This window comes from Salvia hispanica, chromosome 5, assembly GCF_023119035.1.
Source record: "Salvia hispanica cultivar TCC Black 2014 chromosome 5, UniMelb_Shisp_WGS_1.0, whole genome shotgun sequence".
Lineage (NCBI taxonomy): Eukaryota > Viridiplantae > Streptophyta > Magnoliopsida > Lamiales > Lamiaceae > Salvia > Salvia hispanica.
In genome coordinates, this window is record NC_062969.1 from 14,805,458 (window position 1) to 14,828,175 (window position 22,718).

Consider the following 22,718-nt stretch of genomic DNA (forward strand, 5'->3'; position numbering starts at 1 on the left):
AAGTTTTTCAATTGTTAAAACTCATTATTATATGATGATTCATTCAAAATTAAGTTGGGAAATTATTTTTTTTTGAAGAATGACTATAATTTATTATCATATGATTGTCCATTTATGATAAATGAAATTCAACTCATGAATCAAACATGAGATATAACATTTCAAACCCGAAGGACTATTATGTAACAACCCGAACTTTCTTATTATTATTACTATTATTAACCTAAAGACAAAAAATATATATATATTATAAAAATATATTAAATAAGTGATAGTTGTAGAATTCGAAACCCGCCCTTTACGTTTATAATAATTGATCTTGGAATTATAAATAATAGTTATTTCGTTCTCAACAACATTTCAAATAAACTAAAAGTGTAACACCAAATAAAAATTTCAATGTCCGGCCCATCCATCGAGTTCGATGAAGTCTTATTATAAAAATTTATCGAATCTTAATCTATTACAATTAGAGAGAGAAGTCAAAGTCCGGGCAGCTCGTTCGATGTTTCGTGCTCACACTCCAAGGAGGTACAAATCATCATGGGGAATTGGGAATTGACATTTGACAATGATCTCCAAAAGGGTTCCCCTACATAAGAAAATAATTAGAGAAAATATTTTACAATAAACTATTTTTAAAAATCTAAAGAAATGTAAAATTCAACTAAGATCACAACGCAGATTTTTTTATACTAATGCAAGAGATAAACCCCCATATGCCCCCTAAATTTAAAGCACTTTTTTGCCCTGGATCAAAAAAAAAGGGAAGAGAAATATCTACTACATAATTTTAAAGCAAAAACTTACCCAAGTTGTTTTCCCAAGTTAAACCCTCCCCATGTTCAACCTTCATCCACTTGGAGCTTGCAAGAGAAGAGTCAGATACTCTAAAAACCCCCACGTCCTTACATTTTCAAGCAGCCATCTCTTCAAACACATTCTTTTTACCCCACATCACTCACATGGGATAGATTATAAGGAAGAAGAGGAAGAAGAGTTGGTAATTGTATGTGAAATACAATCTAACAACACGTTTTTCCCCCATCATCAAGGAAACATCCAAACCATTTCTACTTTCTTTCATATACATACATGCATCCACACTTTGTACATAGGGTCTGCCATGAGTAAATATATACCACCAAGGACCACTCTTCACCACAAGAACTCACCAGTAACAAGACATACTCAAATCTCACCAACACTCATGAAATGGAAAAACTGATATGAAATGAGGAAGTTACTGGAACTTATCTTGAGGAGACGAATCTGCCGGATCTCCGGCAGCAAGCTTCGACACCCGTCGCCAATGATGACACCCTCCACACTCCCAAATCCATCACTGATTTTGCCCCTTTAAGAACCTACAAGTTTGAACTCAACCATAAACAGCAAGTTATTTCACCATCAAATTTTTCCAAGTAGCTTACAAATAGACAAACTAAGTCCTACAACCATAATAACCACATAATTGAAAAGCTTATCTTATGGGAAGATGCCGCCGGATTCCGGCAACAGTAACGAAAGTATGAATGTATAAAATCAAGGCAAATTTGATGATCTACCCAAAATTTAAAAATACTAAGCTGAATTAGTAAGATTTAATAATGAACAACATAAAAGAGAAAAAGAATAATAAATCAATCCTTGCCTTTCGGGAGTTCGGCGAGGAGACAGAGACTGTGGCGACTTCGGAGAGCTGCTCCGGCAGCGCGAAGAACGGTGGAGGCCGAAGCCGCCGCCTGTGCATGCACATTGACGGCGGCGGTAATCTGGAAAATTGAGGAGGGCGGCGACGGTGATCGGTGTGGGCGCCGGAATGGTGAGGGAGAGGTGCGACGGCGCGCGCGCGCGCACTCAGTAGCGGCGGCGGTGGCGTGAGCAGCGCCGAGAGAGGAAGAGGGAGTGGGAAGAACGAGAAAGAGAAGAGAAGAGATAACGAAGGAGAGAGAACACTGCCGGAGGCGCGCACGGAACCGGAGAGGCGGCTGGTCGACGGAAATTCCGATTTGGGGAAGGGATTTCCCTAGTTTTTGCAATTGGGGAAGAAGAGGATGAATAGTAATTGAGAGAGAGACACGACAAGAGGGGAGAGCTAATGTGTTGAATTAATCTTAGAATTGGGCCACTGTTTTCCTAATTAGTTGTTTGGGCCAATAAAGTAAGAATTAATCCCAGCCCACTCCTTCAAATAATATACTCCTCTAGTCCTTTAAGATGACGCTTCCTTTTTATTATTCTAAGATGACATATTCTTTTTAAATTTCTCTCTCCATTAATATCTCAAACTTTTTCTCTCAATTAAAATATTATCTTTCTTCTACTCTACTTTAATACTTACACTCACCTTCTCTCTAATTAAACACTTTAACCAATAAATTCTAAAATTCGGCATTGAATGAATGTCATCTTGGAGACGGATCGAAAGTAGGAAATAGTGAATTAAATTCAAGTAAGCCTAAACTCCAAAATTTAATTATGGGGAAATCATGGGCTAAACTTTGAAATTAATTTCATTTTGAAAGAAATGTTAACATATAATGTTTTAGCTTAAAACCTTTATTGAGGCCCGATACATTTTATATGATAATTATATGGTTCCTTCTTCTACCAATGCGATTGAGCTTAAAATAATTTAATATTATATTTCTGTAATCTAAGTATGAACCAAGATTAATTATGGAATTCTAAGAAGGAGCTTCAAATAGTATATGTTTTAGAATTTCTTAAAGTCAATCAAATAAAAATAATTAGGAGGCATGCATCCCTATTAAAGTTCATGAATTTCTTGAAGTCTGATTATATGTTACATTATATTTCGATGTTTTCGAAAAGGTTATCTTTGCAAGTTAGAGTCGGAGCGAGTTTGAGTTAAGGAAATGCAACGAGGTGAGCTTTCTTATACTAAAAATACAAATTATATTTTATAAAAACTCGAACACATGTTAGTGATTTTTAAAGATATTGTCTTGCCATAAATGTTTTTTGTATGATGCCTATCTGTTGATAATGCCAAGTGAATTATGAATGATGATATATGAAGTCGATCGGGTCCATGAGGGTGGTGTCCCGCTCGGACTAGGTACGGGATACCTCGATCATGAACGGACGGCGAGAAGGGTACCATGGAGGGGCCACCTTCCCGGCACAAGGATACCTCCGGACTGGACGGAAGGTGACCGTATGAGAACACGATCTCAGGCACAAGGATACCTCGACTGTTAGGGGGGAAGGTGACCGTATGAGAATACCATCTCGCGCACAAGATGATCGGATATGGCAAGATACTGAAAAGAAAATGGGCTCGATCGGAAAATGATTTTTAGTAAGCTCGGGACTTTTCAATAAAACCCCGAGTGTTACTATGATGATGGCTTGGCAATATTTTCAAATGTATATGTGTATTTTTCGGAATGTGTTCACTTGAGTACCTTTGTACTCACCCTGCATATATTTCTAAATATGCAGGTTAAGCGTGACGTTAGGCGATGTTGAGCGGGGATGACGAATGTGTTTAGTGTGATAAATGCTTGGATGCATCGTGTCTTCATACAGGTGTCATTCTCTCTTGACTCTTCCACTGCAATGTAAATAACGAGCTTATGTTCCTTTGTATCATGCACTACGATATATTTTGCCGTTATTCAAATTTAATTTCATTCATACTAGTTTGCTTTAGATCCCCCTTTCTTCTCCGCTTCTTTAATCCTCCCCTAGTCGCGATAAACTATGTTTGATATCCTTAGCAAAGTGCGGTCGTGACATCTTAACCCACTCAATACCATATTAATTAACTATATATAACTAAATGCATTTGCAAACAATTTGTTACACACACAATTACCTGTTACTTCTGATAAAGTTGATGTGTTTTATCTTTAACATAATTACTTACTCCAGATAATCAATATGGAAATACGCAGTTGCATTTGTACGTAGTAGCAATAATAATAGTAATGCACTCATATATTGTTGTATATGAATACAGTAAAATATAGGAGATAAATTTAATTTGGGAATTTAGATTGATTTTTAATAAGATATTACCATTCAAAAGGAGAAACAGCGGCACAGTGGACAAAAATGTATTATCCACTTTTATATTTGAAACCTCGAGGCTTAGACATGTGCAGAGCTAGAACTTTTCCAGGGTACAATGCCACCTTCATCCAATAAAGTAATTAAATCAAATAAATACTACTGAAACATAACGAGTAACCTTTATATATACATGATGATTTAATTAATGGATGTTTTTTTTACCTTAGGATCTTGACAGGCTTGATCTGGATCTGGGCTCTTAATCTTTCTCCAGCATATATTATGATAGGAATCCCACATACATCAAATTGCCGGTCCGTATCATAAATAATGTATCACTTTACATGCCATTTAGTATTCCCCCTTAATAGATGTAAATTTTTTTTTTAGTTTGCCCCCAAAAGATGTCACTTTCTTTTTTGAAAAGTTTCCTCAAATCAATTAAAAAATATTATTTTCTCTCACCACTTAACACACAAATTAAATAACATTTCCTAAAATATCGTGTCATCTTTAAAGGGGACATCTACTATAGACGGGGGAATATCTTTTTTTAAAAAAATTCTTTATATATAAAAAAATTATAATAAAAAAAAAGTAAAAAACTTAGAAAACTCTCCCCCCCTTTCCCAAGATAACGTTTTTATTTTTATTTTTTTATAAAAAAATTTCTTTTTTTTAACCTTCCCAATTAATACCTCAAAACTTTTTTTTTCCCCCTATTAAAAAATTTATTTTTTTTATCTCTCTACTTTAACACTTACACCCACTTTTTTTTTTATTAAAATTTTAACCTAACCCCAAAATCTTTGTCGGGGAAGCAATGTGTATCTTCGGAGGAAAAATGAAAAGTTAGAGGTATTTTGGTCCCAAAAAAAATAGAATGTGAAAGTCATTCCAACTTATTAATGTTCGAGCTTAGCACATGATATTACAAATGTCTAGGGGCTAAAAAAGTGGGGTACTCAATTTTTTAAAGGGTTTTTTGGCAAAAAACCCCAACTTTGGGTTCGGTTTTTTTCCCCAAACCAAAATTTTTTTTTAAAACCATAAACTTTCGGGCCGTCTGGGAAATTTTCCCCCCCTCACGGTGAAACCACTTGTACACGTGTCATATTTTAAACCTACTTGGGATATCAAAGGGGTTTATAATCCTTTTTCAAAATTTAAAGGGGATAGGAAATAACTCTAAATTAAACTAAATAAAAATATTAAAATAAATAATAATAAAAAAAACTTAACAAAAAAAACCCCCCCAAAAACCTAGGGCTTTCTCACGTATTCCATCACATTTCCTTCCTCCATCTTCTTTCTCAAGAAAACTCTTGGGGCACAACATATTTTGGGATTTACAAGCTCACAACGGCCTATTCTGAAATTAAGGTGGAAGTCAGTCGGGTATAGTCTCGAAGCGGCCAACAATGTCGCATAGGTGCGTCTTTTTTCCTACTTTTGGTCGACAATCGCTTTCTTTGTCCCCACTTCCATTAGTTAAGAATTGAAAATTTTCTTTTTTTCGTGGGTCTCTGGCCCCCACCGTCTTCGTTGTTTTTGTGTTTCTCATTCCTACACGCTGATTTTACGAGCAGTTCTATGAATTAACTTTTGATGTCTAATAATATAATATTTGTCTATGAAATTGTGCTGGACTTTTGTGCATTTGCAAACATGATACAAAAATACACTGTTGAGGGTTATCTTTTCATTTTTGTCCTTTTTTGAAAGTTAGGGTTCACTTTGTAGTGTCATGTGTTTGTGAACTCGCAACTTCAAAGCCACATTTAATATAGTGTTGTTTTTCCGTTTATAGGATGATTTTAACATACTATCTACCAGGTGGAAAAAATGGTGAAAGATGGAGTACATGAGCTACATATAGGATACAACCATTAAATCTCACTTTGATGCCGATAGATTTGGTTATTTTGATTTGGTTGATGAAATTACAATATGGGATATAGGGTTACATTTAAGGGGTGCCAAAGACAATGAAAATGGTAGACATAAAGGATTTACAAAGATGTTGTTCATATGTTTGCCATATCTTGAAATGAGAATGCAGGTACTACATGTGTACATTGTTGGTGGAGTTGCAAAGGTGCTGATGAAGTGGAGGCAGTGTCAGGTGAGACGGGTCCGAGGGGGAGAATATGATAGATGTAGTGAGGCGGACGATGAGGCTGAATACGAGCATGGACAGATTCCTTGGCTGAAGAGAGAGTGCGATTTGGGCAGGAGGGGGTGGTGAGGATGAGAGATGACATGGTGAGGAGGGGATGAATATGAAGATGGGAGCTACCTTCCATCTACCTAGTAGGAAGTGAAATGTATGACGATCTGGGCCTTAGATGGATTCATATCGTATGATGATGAATCTATTAAGGCTAAAGACAAGTTTAAGAAAGAAACTGAGGGTTATAACTGATGATCTATTCAAGGTATTATCCCTAATGTTGGAGTGACTAAGGACTATAGATGGATGTGGTGAGTCGCATTTGGTGTAGATTCTCCAAGTAGTGATTTTGCTTTCATCTGACCAAGGAGGAGTGACGTCTGGCAAAGGATTAGAGAAAGACATAAGAGGTATGCATATCCTAAATGTGATCATAAGACATTAAAAGTTACGACTGGATGAGATTTGTGGATGGATTCCAAGTTAAAGGGATGCTTTGATAACAATGCTATTGAAAATGGTTGGGAAATACACTTCAAACGGGTCATGAAGACCAAGTGGAAGCCGGGCCTAAGAAACCATGTAAGGGAAGTGGTGCCATGAGTTATAGCAACACCACTAGAGCATTTATGTTAAGAAGAGTGGAGTTTGAACACACTCCGCCTCTGTAGCTATGACAGAGCAAATAGTTTCAAGAACCGATTGCTAGGAGGTATTTAAATGTGTTAGCTAAGCCTCGACACAACCGTTAAGGAATCCGAGAGTGGACTTAGTGCAGGTTTGCACATGATGCATCGAGGTGGAAGCTTAGCAATGATAAACAGGAAGACTAACAGTTGGGCTGGCTGCCCAAAGAGAGGACATTGAAGGAAGCAGAAAGTTGGTGCTAGAGTCGATGAGGGTAGATAAAGAAGGTAGGTTTGAGATTGACGGGTATTCTGGCCTGTGTGTTCAAGAGTATTTACATCGTTTATGGTTTGAGGAAAGGATTTGGCGATAGGTCATAGGAGAGTTATAAAGACTTAGACGAGTTATCGACGATGGAGGTGCAATTTTGGATGCTAGATTGGAAGTGATGGGAACAATAAGATTTTTCCAATTGCATGGGCGCTTGTCCAGTGTAGAATCCAGGTTAATTGGAAATGGTTCTTTGAGATTTGGCCAAGATTTGAACTCGAGCCAAGGTGTTGAATCACACCATTAGTGACCAACAAAAGGTATTAAATAAATTAAATAAGTTTTATAAACCTAAGAGCTTTTAATAAAGTTACCTTATTTTATTACAAGGATCGAGGAATGTCGTTAGCGGAATTTATTCCTTCTCAGTTGAGCAATGTAAATTGTGCAAGACATGTGTATTCCACTCTGGAAAAAGGCTCACAAGGACCAACTATGAAGAGTCTATTCTCGGGCAAGTCGAGGAGCACATAATGAGGAATACCAAAAGATGCAATGAATTTGAAAGGATTTGGATACATGGTTTCTTTAATGACCAAAATATCACCAAGTTTTGTGTAAGGCTTATTACTCCTTGCTTCAAAGTATTCTATCTGAATAAGGTGGGTGAAAGCCAACTACATTGTTGATGCATAAACATGTTATAACTATGTTAGACATTAGATCGCTGCTGATGGAAGATATAGGAAATTGCATGAGGTATGACAGATGACATGTATTGTGTCCAGATAAGAAAAAAAGTGAGGATCGATGTATAAGAGTCGCACATGTATCGCCACACTCCGCTTGGGGGTCAGCTTTGAGGTGACTAAGAACATCGATTTGTGGTCACACCACCTTTGTAGATCTCTGTGTAAAAGTGTGTAGTTTGGGATATTGTTACAGGAATCCCTATTCATGCTTGTTCAGCTTATTACTTTCTTGAATGAAAAGCTGAATCATATGAAAGGAAAGTACTATGCACGAGAAGTACAAAGCTATCATTTACGGTGCATTCCACCGTCGAATGGCAGTAATATGTGGCCCGAGGCAGAAGGATACAAAGTCATGCCACCTCCGGCTAAGAAGATGTCTGGTACCCAAGAACCGAGGAAAAGAGACCCACCTGAAGGATCCATCTAAGCCATACAAACTTCGCAAAATATGTGTCAAAATATGTGTCATTTGTCGAGATGCTCTTCTCAGTAAGGCACAATACTTTCGATCGTGCAAATGCAAATGAATGGTGTTTTCTTCTATCAAAGGAGAAGCACAATGCACGAAATTTATGTTATACATTATGGATTTGTACAATGCACTCTCCAAGCTGGATTTAATTTTGTGTTGTTCTATTAGGGAGCTGTGGCGCTCTCGGGGAAAATGGCACTAAACCTTCAAGTAGCCTATAAGCACGCGTGAACGAAAGCATCGCGACAACGCAGCACGCCCAAGAACAAGCACCCCCAGATTCAATGAAGCACACCGCTTAGCAACCCAAGAGAGAGTCAAAGTCATAGTCTATGGACGTTTATGATGGTTTTTTGATGATGTGTGTCATAAACTTTGATCAAATTTAAGTATTAATGTTTATGATGGTTTTTTGATGATGTGTGTTGGCAAACTTTGATCGCCTTAAGTATTTTGAACTTGGAAGAATGTTTGTCCCATGACTTTTTTTTGGGGGAACAATTGTGTTCTTTTTGGGAAATACACTTTGATGTTTATCTCCAATATTTGCCCCTGGTGAACTTTGATATCTATCTTTTTTGTTTTACTTTGTGTTTACAAAATTTATGTCTCTAGATGTGTATTGGTTTAAATCGGCAACTAGAGGTGTATAATGGATTGGTGATATAGAAGTAATTATCGGGTACTTTTGGTTCTTTATGTTTTATCGGTTTTATATTTTTAGTGTTGCTTTTTTATGCATTTAGCTTTAAAATACAAAACTTTTTGTATAGACCATTTAAAAACCCAAATTAAAGTCTTAAATACAATTTAACTCTTCCTTTTCAGGCTTTTGAGATGATTTTGATTCTTGTCCCACTAAGTATTCATTTTGAAATAGATGATTATATTTCTCATCGACTAATCTATTCTATTATTAAAATAGATTAGTGTCTTTTATTTTGTGATTTAAGGGACTATTTTAATGAAATGTTGGTGATCTGTGTGAGAGCTAACAATTTTTGACATTCAATTTTACCTTCCTCTTGTAAGACTGGGGAACAAAAATTTTGTGTTTGCCTAATTATTCAACTCATTTTTAAATTCACCATATTCACTAATTGATCTACCGGTCCGGTGCATATTCCATTAGACAATCATAAACAAAAAAAAATAAAAATAGAAAGGAGGAAACATACAACCCCTAATATATGCACTTTGGAAAAATCTTTTTATTTGGACAGTTTTTGGGGCATTCCCAAAACTTGAAAACTCCAAAACTTTAGAATGCATGAAACCTTTTTTATGGATACCTTTAAATATACCATAAACAAGATCATCATATTTCAAACATGACATTCACATCCCAAAATAAGGTACCAATATGATACTAATTCAACATCATCCCAAAACAAGATCAATCTAATTAAACATAATATTTAACACCCCAAAAAAAGGTTCAATGGGCTACAAATTCAGCATCATACATTCCCCAAAGATCCTCCCCCAAACATTACCAAACACAAAAAAAAAAGACCCTCAAATGACAAATTTTACACCCCGGGGGGAAAAATCACTATTCCCAAACTTTAGCAACTTTTTCTCTAATTTTCCAATCCTTAATTGAAGGATTCCCCTTTTCTTTCTTAAATTCCCCTTTCTTAATCTTTGCATTCAATTTCTCTTCAAGAAAAAGGGGCCTTAAGTATTGACATCTCCTTTTTTTCTTAAACCGTCTCTTAGTGCCGGGTTTTTTGGGGAAGTTAAATTTTGGGAAATAATGGAGAAGGTTAATCCAGAAAGAATTTACAGTCATCGTTCAAAAATTAAGCCAAACTCCATAAACTTCATGGTGTGAAAACACGGTGATAAAATGGAGTAAGTAACAAATCCCTTTCCCAAGATGGACAATTAAATCTTTTTCCCGGGTTTAAAGTATCCCCCGGGCGCCCCAAAATCTGGGGACGAACTCCCCTGATTGCATATAACGTATTCTCTATGATTCCAAGTTGTTAAAACTTGATGGTTTTTGAAGAAAAACGACATCTCCAAAAAACCCAAACAACACCTAAGTTTCCGAACACTCAAAATTTTAAAAAAACTTATCGCAAACACCAAAACACCCAAATTATCATCTAAACTCATCAAAACCAAAACACCCAAATTTTAATAAACTTATACAAAACCAAAACACCCACACCCTATATTATCATCAAAACAAAACCCCAAGCACCAAAAAAAAAAAATTTTAAGCTAAACTCTAAAACACCCAAATTTAAAATAAAATACCAAAAACGTAAAAAAGAAAACAACAAAAAAAATGGGAAGGCAAATATAACCAAAGAGTAGGAAATGGTCAAGATAGAATAAATTGTAAAAGACCCCGGGTTGAAATCTCCAAAAAAATGAAAAAATCGGGTGTGGGGCTTAAATTGGTTTTAGCATGTTTGTGTTTTAATAATTAGGTTTAGACAAACTGTCGTTCGGGGTCTTTTTAAAATCCACGTTGGACAAATTTTTGGAATTTTTAGGGGAAATTCCTTTAATCGGGTTGGAAATTCGGAGGCCCAAAAGTTTATGGTTTTAAAAACAAATTTAAAGTTTGGGGGGAAAACCAAACCCGGGAAAAGTTTTGGTTTTAAGGAAAAAAACCCTTTTCTAAAATAAAATAGGAGAATGAGAATTTCTTTTTTTTGTTGTACCATTTATGGGTATAGCGTTCCCCGGCAATGAGGAGAGCATAACTGATGAATAGGTGGTGTGAATCCCCAAAAAGGGATTGAACCCAAGCTTGTCTAAAGGCTTTGGTGATTCTTTGTTAGTTCTAAGCCTTGGTGATGCAAATGGAATCCCCATGCCCTCAAAACCCCATCAAAAAACCCCATCCACCTTAATCCTTTCACAAAAAAACCCAAAAACCATTTGGCTGTCATTTCCAAAATATGGTCTTTTTCTTGTACTCCTCGGTCCCTTTTGGGCAAGTTGGGTCGCACCCCAGATGGGTTATCGTGTATTATGACTCTATTCCAATCCGTGCCAAAGATCTATAACGTATAACCACTTTTATTTGTTCAAATTTTTGATGATGTGGGGAAAATATTATATTTGAATAGAATTATGAGGAATAAATTAGTTAAGTGTTTTTTGTCAAGTATTTGGTGTGCTACATTCTCCACTAATAATATTCAAATTATTTTTATTTCTTCTTATTTTACCAATTGCGCATTAAAACTTATTTTATCTCTAAAATTCCTATTTTCGGAAGGAAACGATACAATAGATAATATTTTTAATTTAATAGATTAGTGACTCAAAATAATAGTTTCAAAATCCTGGCATATTCTTAAACACATGAATTATACTTCCTCCAGATCCGCGAATAGAGATCCAGTTTTTCCATATTAGTTCGTCGCAAATAAAGTCTCGTTCACTTTTACCATAAATGGTACATTTCATTTAAAACTAATATATACATGTGTGACCCCTATTCCACTAACTTTTTTCCACCCGTTTTTCTTAACATTTCTTAAAACTGCTAGCAAGACATGTGACTCTAATGGCTGACAAAGGGGGTATTTTTCTAATCGTACTACCTTTATTTCGTTTAAAGACACATGTCTGACCCGACATTAAGAACTTGTTTGACTTTATAAAGAAACAAGTGACAAAGTAATTTTGTATTAAAAAAAAATTAATATATATATATATATATATATATATATATATAGAGTAGTGATATGGGGAAAGTGCCCATTAAGTATATAACTAGAGAACAAATCACAGCCACAAGATCAAGAAAATCAAGGGCTAGTTTTAACACATGTGATTTTCGAATTTGAAGGAGAAATCAGTTCACTCTATCACAGATTTACTTCACTATACAAGGCGGGGGTATAATGGACATTTCACTAATAAAATTAGGGTTAACAATTGAATTAATTTCTCATTTGCAGAATTCATCTCCCGCCATCCCTGCTCATCCCGTCGCCTCCATCCCTGCTCATCCCGTCGCCTCCATCGCGTCGCCGTCCATCCATCGTCGCTGTCGCCGTCGCTTCCATCCATCGTCGCTGCAATCGCCGTCGCCTCCATCCATAGTCGAACAATGAATCCAAATGAGAAAGATTTTTCAAAATGTAAGTTGTTCTACTAGTTTCTGATTTAGATTTCTCATTCTGATTTAGATTTAATTTTAGAATAAAAGTTAGTTTTGAGAATTCTGCAAATTCAAACGACGAGAGTTTTTAATAAGTGAGATATGCAGTAGTTTATTATGGAATCCAAATTGAACAGAACAGATGTTAGCTTACAGTTAATTACTACAGTTAACTACTTCTATTTTTTGTGTAGGTTTTGATCGAAAGAAAAAAAGAAAAACAACAACCGTAGACTCCGATCGTGAGTAACAACTACCTGCTCTGTTTTTCATTTAGTGAAGTATTACATTATTAGAGTGAAGTGTTTGTGATCTATGCTTATTGTGCTCTGTATTGAGCATGCTTGTATTGCTTTGTTTTTCCATTTCAGTGAAGTAAAACATGGTTAGAGTGAAGTATTCCATTGTTAGAGTGAAGTGTCTGTCATCTATGCTTGTAGTGCTTTGTTTTTCCATTTCAGTGAAGTAAAACATGGTTAGAGTGAAGTATTCCAGTGTTAGAGTGAAGTGTCTATCATCTATGCTTGTAGTGCTTTGTTTTTCCATTTCGGTGAAGTAAAACATGGTTAGAGTGAAGTATTACCGTGTTAGAGTGAAGTGTCTGTCATCTATGCTTGTAGTGCTTTGTTTTTCCATTTCAGTGAAGTAAAACATGGTTAGAGTGAAGTATTCCAGTGTTAGAGTGAAGTGTTTGTCATCGATGCTTGTAGTGCTCTGTTTTTCCATTTCAGTGAAGTAAAACATAGTTAGAGTGAAGTATTCCAGTGTTAGAGTGAAGTGTCTGTCATCTATGCTTGTAGTGATTTGTTTTTTCATTTCAGTGAAGTAAAACATGGTTAGAGTGAAGTATTACAGTATTAGAGTGAAGTGTCTATCATCTATGCTTTTAGTGCTTTGTTTTTCCATTTCGGTGAAGTAAAACATAATTACAGTGAAGTATTACAATGTTAGAGTGAAGTGTCTATCATCTATGCTTGTAGTGCTTTGTTTTTCCATTTCAGTGAAGTAAAACATGGTTAGAGCGAAGTATTACAGTGTTAGAGTGAAGTGTCTACCATCTATGCTTGTAGTGCTTTGTTTTTCCCTTTCAGTGAAGTAAAACATGGTTAGAGTGAAGTATTACAGTGTTAGAGTGAAGTGTCTATCATCTATGCTTGTAGTGCTTTGTAATTCCATTTCAGTGAAGTAAAACATGGTTAGAGTGAAGTATTCCAGTATTAGAGTGAAGTGTCTGTCATCTATGTTTGTAGTGCTTTGTTTTTCCATTTCAGTGAAGTAAAACATGGTTAGAGTGAAGTATTCTACTGTTAGAGTGAAGTGTTTGTCATCCCAGCTTATCATCCATGTTTGAACCTTTTTGCAGGCTTGCTATGTTGATAGGGTTGTCTACAGGACGAGGATGGTGGTTCGAAGATTTCCCACTGTCCGGAACTGGACAGCCACCCTTCTTAGGGAAAGAGGTCAGTTGGAATTCAAAAATGGTGGTGTTATAGGTCGAGGAAGCATAGAAAGCATTGTTGACCCGGTCTCCATTGAAGCTTTATATGTCAATAATGATTCAATCATTGTCACTGCCCCTGTCCCTTCTACCACTGGGAATACTCTTCCACCAACTGATGAAGCTCCTGGGAATACTCTGCCAACTAATGAAGCTCTTGGGAATACTCTGCCAACAACCAAAGCTCCTTCAACTGATGAAGCTCCTTCAAATGATGAAGTAAAAAGTTCAATAAGGGAGGCTGCAACTTCTATTAAAAAAATGATGAACTCTATAAAGAATGCTCCGGCAACTGGCAAAGACATCAATTGCTTCAAGGTTGTAGCTGTAACTGCCCTTAGGATGGTGGGTGTCGAGGTTGCTCAAGGCGACCAAGCTGTGTCAAATCCAATTGATAATATGACACATGCTATGGAAGTCGATCAAGAGGATAATCCAGAGTGGATTGATCTAATGGAAAAAGATGATGGAAATCTATGATGAGAAGAGCAAACTAGTGGCTGAAGGCACATCAATTTTGCCTGAAATTAACTTGGAAAAGAAAGACGTAAGTTGAAGTGTTGGAATGATGTAAACAATTTGAACCATGTTATGAGTGATCTGTTTTTTCATCTCAGTGATGTAAAATGTGCTTAGAGTGAAGTATTTCATGGTTAGAGTGAAGTGTTTGTGATGCATATTATTAGTGATCTGTTTTTTCAACTCAGTGAAGTAAAATGTGCTTAAAGTGAAGTATTCCATGGTTAAAGTGAAGTGTTTGTGATCCATGCTTATAGTACACTGTTTTTTCATTTATGTGAAGTAAAACATGCTTAGAGTGAAGTATTTTATGTATCGAGTGAAGTTTTTGTGATGCATGTTATTAGTGATCTGTTTTATCAATTTAGTGAAGTAAAATGTGCTTAGAGTGAAGTATATCATGGTTAGAGTGAAGTGTTTGTGATGCATATTATTAGTGATCTGTTTTTTCATCTCAGTGAAGTAATATGTGCTTAAAGTAAAGTATTTCATGGTTGGAGTGAAGTGTTTATGCATGTTATTAGGTTTACATTGAACTAGAGTACTCTTTACAGTGAACTACCTCAGATATTCAAGATAATGTATTGCAGAAAATGTATTTTTGTCATTATTTGTCAAAAATGGGTTATCACATGCAATGCAAATCAATAAAGGATGTGAACATAAAGAGGCTAAAAATGTCTTGGAAAACAAAATCAAATGTAGAAGCTTATGGAAATTTTTTGATGAGACATATGGAATGTTATTATGGTAGGGAACAAGATTGGAAATGTGGATTATCTACAAGAAGCAAGGGAATACTCCAAAGTCTAAGAGCAAAGTATTGCAGCGCATTAATGTTGTCGGAAACAAACCATGAGTCATTGAAGAACTTGGCAACAACACCAAAGCATTATGAAGAATGTGGGAAAAACATGGACATAGATGTGGAAAAAAATGATTGTAAACTTCAAGTGTTCATGGACTATTGTAGAAAACTTCATTTAAATTCAATAGCCAGTTCTTATTTTACTTTTAATATCTTGTTCACTATTTACTTCACTGTTGTACATATTTACTTTACTATATGCATAATATACTTCATTATATACCACAATATACATCATTGCACGCTCAATATACTTCAATGATATGGAAAACAATTCACTATAATCAATATTTACTTCACTATAAAGCATATTTACTTTCCTATAGAGCATATTCAAATGTTTATCAAAATTTTTTTAAGGATCGTGTTTGCAACTATAAGACAGTTTTAGTGGCTGGCGGTGATGGATGAGAGGGATATGAAGTTGCAGGAGGCGGAAGAGGAGCAGGAGGAGGCGAAGGCACGGGCATGGAGGTCTGCCGGTGCTGCGAGCGGTGGCGAAGTGGAGAAGGGTGTCGCCAAGTTTGATTTTGCGTGAGCAATTCTGGGTGAGATTGAATGATTCCACCATAAAATTTGGTTTCCAATAATGCCCTTATTCTTTTTGTTAATTAAATATGAAAGGTTTGTTTCCTTTATTTTTAGCCTTTGGATTGACATATTGTATGGTTGAGATTTATTCTCTAGTTATACACTTAAAATTAGTTAGACCTTGATCACTCCTCTATATATATATATATATATATATATATATATAGAGTTGTGATCAATGTCGAACCAATTTTAAAGACCGAACTAGAGACCAAATCTAGGGCCATTAGATCTAGTTTTTTTTATGAGATGTGTTGCTGTGAAAATTTTTTCTGCTTCATTACTAGCCCATTTTACTTCATGTATAGGTTTATTACTTCATTCCGTACCTAATACCTTGAAATTACAACATGTTTTTACTTGCTTCCAGTAGGTTTTGAAATGATTCAACATATGTTTCATTCAAATTCATTGACGTGGGTTTTTGCTTGATTAACATTTAAAAATGCAATTTATTCAAGTGAGTTTATATATATATAGAGTCTCATTATCCACAAATCCATTCTTAAAGACCGAACCACCTAACCCTACCAAATTAGGGCTTTTAGATCTAGATTTTTATGGATAAGATACAGAAATTTATAAATTATTTTCGCCTTCATCACGAGCCTATTTTAATTCATCCGAAGGTAAATAAGTCATACTAACATGTTACGAAGATTTAACTTTGTTCCAGAATATATTACTTCATTCTAGTAGGTTTTTACATCATTCCAGTAGGTTTTTACTTCATTCCAGTACGTAAATGTGGTTTCGCCGTCGCGTGCCGTTCTTTCTCTCTACAATATTTATCACCACCGCCATGGCGCTAATATTGGTTTAATAAACACATGGAATAATGTAATAAATTATTGGAATGAAGTATGTGTAGAAGCATTTGAAGTCCTACTGGAATGAAGTAAAAATGTTATCTAATGAAGTAATAACGTTCCTGAATGAAGTAATAAACTCACTTGAATAAATTGCATTTTTAAATGTCAATCAAGCAAAAACCCACGTCAATGAATTTGAATGAAACATATGATGAATCATTTCAAAACCTACTGGAAGCAAGTAAAAACATGTTGTAGTTTCAAGGTATTAGGTACATAATGAAGTAATAAACCTATACAATGAAGTAAAATGACCCAGATTTGGTCTCTAATTCGGTCTTTAAAATTGGTTCGACATTGATCACAACTCTCTCTCTCTATATATATATATAACCTGATTCTCATGAAGTAGTGGTTGATTCGGATGACCACTTCCATACTCTTACTTGACCCGATCCATCACCAGTGAAAAATAAACCACCTGGGCCAATTTGTAAGCTGCGGACCTCCTCCTTGGAGAAAATCTTCCCCCTCTCTGAGAATCTAGAAAAATAAGGTGCAACCACATTCATATACGCTCATTCAAAGAGGGTGTAATAGCACAATTGTAAGAGAGGTGACACAATAAAACTCACGAAGGCAAATCATAGACTCTAACAGAATTGTCATTGCAGGAGCAGAACAACACTGGTTTACTTTCTGAATCATGCATCCCGCACAGAGTGATTAAACCCTGCAAGAAAACTTCTACATGTAAAAAAGCAAATTTTCTCTCCTATTGGCACCACAAGCAGTAATTATTTGGGCATGTTGCTCTAATTGTCGTGCAAGCAACTCAATTCATTTTCATTTTTATCCATGAAGAAAAAATCACTGTAGGATTTGAACCACGGCATTGGATTATCAAACCCACGTCTTATAATTGCAGTTACTGACATCGCTATAATCATTTCCTACTGCAAACATTTCATACCTGTTCCTCCGTATGGGTGTATGTTACTTCCAAATTACCAGACTCGGTTGTAGCCCAGAACTACAAAATCACAAAATGAAAAAGTGCAGCTTAGTAATAGTTTACAGAGGCTAAGCAACACAAATTGAGGAAGAACTAGGAATCACAAACCTTTACAGTGTTGTCCAGTGAAGCTGATATAAGGAACTGATTCCAACACAAAACAGATGTCACGACATGGTTATGTCCTGTTAAAGTCTGGATACACTGCAAAGTTTCCAGGCTCCATACCTGAATGTAAAACATAAAAGAGAAGAAATAATAAGCAATAGACAGATATAATATACAGTGTGGACAAATGTTAGCAGGAAGTTGCATATAATAAGGAGCATCCTTAGTTTAATCGACCAACTTACTCTTATAGTGTGGTCCATGGAGCCGGAGTACATTCTGTTACCACCGACAACTAGTGTCACGACAGCAAGAGTATGACCCTTGAGTGATGCAGCTGGCTCAAAGTAGTTGGTAGCTGCATTGAATTTCCATGCCAATATTGTCCCGTCCTGTTTTAGGTAACAATGAAAGAAAAAAAGGTAACGTCAATATCAGTCTCCATGAAGTTAAAGCATTCATGCATAATGCCATTTTAGTGACTCAAACAGAAGTATAAATCCAAGAATCATAAACTAGAAGTCATATTACACAAGACATAATAAATACATAAATTCCCTGGAGATGCACACAAAATTATGCTTTTTCACGTCAATTAATTGGTTCAGAAACAAGTCTCATTCAGTATTATAATCAGTATTATACCTTGTTACCAGCAAAGAGTAGATCATTTCCAACAACGATGGAATACACTTGTCCAACAGGTCCGCTTAAACTGAGCTCCATTGAGGTTTGGACATTCCATGCCTATTACAAAACAAGAAAATGAGGGAGAAACAAATAACACATGGAAAAAAATGTAAGATGCACAATCTAGACCCACCCCACACATAACCCGAGTTTTTTTCTGCAATGGAAAAAGGAAGACCTTAGAGGACAAAATAGAAAAATGCAAACATGATCCAGTTCCAGTATGTGTATAACATATGTGGATTGTGAATCCCCCTACCCAACTTGGAAACAATTTATGATGTGGTTTTCCTTCATTTGCAGAGAAGATACTGCTAGATCCTTTGGCCATGTAATCACTCTTAAGCGGGTACTTAACAACAACAACTACAACAATAATGGTACCCAAGTTGTGTTGCATGTCTTAAGCAAAAACAATTGGAAAAATAAAACATTAAAATCAGGAACTGGATGAGATGGATGAGCATGAAGCAGATACTGGCCACTGGGCCTGGATCATGTGGCTTGCTGAGGATTGTCTGGAACCGGCAGTCTGGGGAATGGCAGAGGTAGAACTGCAACACTGAAAGGTGAGGTCGAAGCTGTTTATATTGAGGACTGCACTGAATCAAGGGAAAGGAAAAGGTGACAGTGCCATGTAGGAATAGATAATCCCACCAGTGTTAGCAGTGAGGGAAGGTGACGATCCTCAGTGGCAGAGATAAGCTCATACTACTAGACACAGCAATAGGGTATAGCAGTAACGGTGCTGAGCCTGAGACTATGCAAATAAGGCAATGCTGGTTCTAAGGAGAGGGTAGAATGCAGAGATGTAACCCTGAGAAAAGTAATGGTGAGGTGAATGACAAAGTGATATGGAGAAAAGGCATAGTTTCATCAAGCGAGGTGCTAGAAGAAATGTGGCAGAAAGGGGCTGTTGGTTGCACTGTATGCAAGAATTGAAATAGATTGATAATGTCCCTCAAGTATTTATAAAAATGCAAAACTGAACTTGGAAAGAAAATAGAAGATAATCCTCTCACGAGGCCTCAGTTCATCAACACCCAACAAGTTTGATATCTCTGTTCCCACCTCTCAGCAATAAATATAGGAGTTTTACAGGATAAGAATCCTACCAAACTTAGAAAATCAATTCCGAAAAATCCAACTTATTCAAATCATATCAAAATTCAAGCCCCATTTTACTAAAATTAAAAATAATAAAAGAGAAAGAATAACTAGATAGGTAGTCAACACAATGCATCAAAAGGATATACAACAAACTTATTTCAAAGTATATACTAATGGCTGGAGATCACATACTTCTAGCACACTTTTAAATTCATCTATTTTCCAAGGATTTCACAAATTTTAAAATATGTGAGTTTTATGCATCTCAAATTAATGACAAAGAGATTGATCAATGAACACATCACACATATATAGTTAACAGAAAGGGCAACAGTTTGATTCTGCCGTACCTTGACAAGATTTGTCAAACCCACAAACACCCATGGACCTTCGCTTAGCATACAGCCTACTGAACATCCCAAATTCACTACACTTGACAGCTGTTATAAAAGGCGGACAGCATACATTAGATCATTAAACACAACATGCAGAAAATACACATGGGAACTACCTGACCAGATTGGCAGTCCCATACTCTGACAGTCTCATCTTCACTCCCGGAGTAAAGCTTATCCGACCCCGAAGGCAACGTAATCCCTGTGACAGCCTAACAGACAAAAATTTTGATTAAGAGCGATAAAAAATGTCCCCTGAGCGCTCTAGCTCGCACTAGCAACACCAAGATCAAGAGATATGTAAACTGATACAACATTCAGAGATGCAAATATGGCCAGGTGAAACAATAACACCACAACAGATCATTAACCAAAAATCAAGAACTGCATTACTCTTGATTAGCAAATTAACTCACCTGTTTGTGCCCCTCGAGCGTCGTCAACAGAGTAAAGGAATCGGTGGACCAATGATGCAAAAATTTACAGGTATCCCCGTATCTACAGCTCCCTTGCACCCAATAGTTGCAGATCTTTTTCTCGACTTTCCTAACGAAATTCCTATTGCCGCCTGCCAATTGCTGCGGCTGCGGCCTCCCCCATGAATTACTATGATTGCTATTACTAAAATTATAGTTCCCGCTCCTCCGTAATCCGCCGCCGCCGCGGTAATTATCCTCCGCCCCGAAACCCTGGTGCCCCCTCTTGCCATTCGCCGCCGTGGGGTGCAAAAAAGGGCAGGGATTTCTACTGCAATTACCCTTTTCCCAGTGAAAACACACCTTCTGCTGCCTAGTGTTGTTATTCCTGTGATCGGTTGAAGAAGACGGCCCTAGGCTTTTAAAAATCCTTCTTCCCCCATCCACATCCATTAAAAGGCGGAATTGGATTTATGCGCGATCATGTAAATTTGAATTTAGGTACGATTAAATACCGGTGCTGTAGTGAGAGAACCGGAAGTTAGGATTGGGGGTTTGAAAGGAAATTTTATGAACCCTGACTTTGGAATTGCGGGGGAACGGAGGCAGTAATTAGAGTTTCAAGAATGGGGTATTTTGGCGAGGGAAGGAGGAGGAAGATCGACGTCCAAATTTTACGATTACAGTATGAATTTTTACTCGTGAATGATCTGATGAAATATATGGTGCATTACAGTAGTATCGCATCGTCACTGTTATTGATGGATTAACAATTTTAAATCCATGCAATAAGCAAATGACCACTTAAGACTCTGCTTTATATATGCGCACTCTATGTAATTATTACTAGTAATTCATTTTGAATCTAATTAGAGAAGAATAAAGCGGCCTATTCATTTAATAAGGCATCCCAAACTCTAATGTCTCGTTTCGCAACACGAATGTCCCCTTGTTAGTAGTGTAATATGTTATAATGATAATCATAACCATAAAAGTGGTAAATAAATTAATGTATATAGACAATGTGAGGTGGACACAATTTTCTGTGAATGAAAATGCTCATGTTTTACTGACGAACGAAAATAGTAAATGCACAGATTTTTTTGGGCTGGAGTATATAAAATCTTTTAATACTAGTATTTCCTTTGTCCACGATACAAGGTCATGTTTGACCAGACATAAGTTTTAAGAAATATAGTGGAAAATGAATGAAAAATTAGTACTAGTAGAATGTTAGTCTATTTTTATATATATATTATTTTATAATAAAATATGAGTAAAATAAAATTAGTAGAATGTGAGGCCTATTACTAAAAGCAGTAAAAAGTTAAATGAGATATTTATTAGTAGACGGACGAAAATATTATAATGAGACTATTATTGATGAATGGGGTGAGTAATATATTTTCAATACCTTTTTTCCATGAACTACTCGTATATTTGCATGATAATTTTTTAAAGTAAAGGCCAAAATTGGTCCTGAACATATGGTCATTTTACGTTTTTGGTCCTAAACATTATCTTTTGGATTTTTTGGTCCTGCACATATGGAAATTTGATCATTTTGATCCTCCCGTCAACATTTCCGTTAAAAACTAACGGTCAACAGGTTTAATCTGATTTTGACCAAATTAAACTTTTAATTCTGATTTTTTACTCCCTAATTAATTTCCTAATTATTTTTACACTTCAATTTCATCTTCTTCCTTTCTCTTACACTTCAATCACCTTCCGCCGCCGTGTGAGAATTGCCACTACCCTTCACTCCAAGAGCTGCTTTTAGCTCCCTAAGCTCCTCCGCCGCCTCCACCACTCTCCCACTCTTCACATCCTCCCTAACCACCCCCAATTTCCTATCCAATTCCAAAATTACCACAAAAAACTCCATAATCTCCCTTTTCCCCACGCTTCCCACCTTTTTTCCACAATCTCCTTCACAATCCTCCCCACATCCGCCTCCACCAACTGATCGCACACGAGGATCAGCAGCGCAGCGACTTCTCCGGCGAGATTCTCCGATTTCAAAACGACGTCGGAGCAGCGCGGGAAGAGGGCGGAGAAGTCGGAATGGTGGGAAAGGAGGTAGGATTGGACGGTGGATTTGATCCGGAGGGAGTGGGAATCGAGGCGGGAGATGAGGAGGCAGAGGTCCGGCGCAGACAGCAACGCCAATTTTCTTAAAAAATCAAAGGCGTAGACGAGGAAGACGTTAGTCGAACA

The 22,718-nt window shown here is 36.5% G+C and overlaps 1 protein-coding gene across 1 annotated transcript; it reads right to left on the reverse strand.

Moving 5' to 3' along the window:
* Window positions 1-17,053: 17,053 nt before the first annotated feature.
* LOC125190336 (zinc finger CCCH domain-containing protein 48-like) lies at window positions 17,054-21,265 on the reverse strand. The gene is made up of 9 exons (XM_048087613.1): window positions 20,499-21,265; window positions 20,199-20,294; window positions 20,038-20,127; window positions 18,533-18,634; window positions 18,133-18,279; window positions 17,888-18,007; window positions 17,738-17,797; window positions 17,400-17,497; window positions 17,054-17,307 (listed from the first exon to the last, which is right to left on the reverse strand). The coding sequence occupies exons 1-9, from the start codon at window positions 20,949-20,951 to the stop codon at window positions 17,166-17,168; spliced, it is 1,308 nt and encodes a 435-aa protein (XP_047943570.1). The 5' UTR covers window positions 20,952-21,265; the 3' UTR covers window positions 17,054-17,165.
* Between the last annotated feature and the right edge of the window lie 1,453 nt (window positions 21,266-22,718).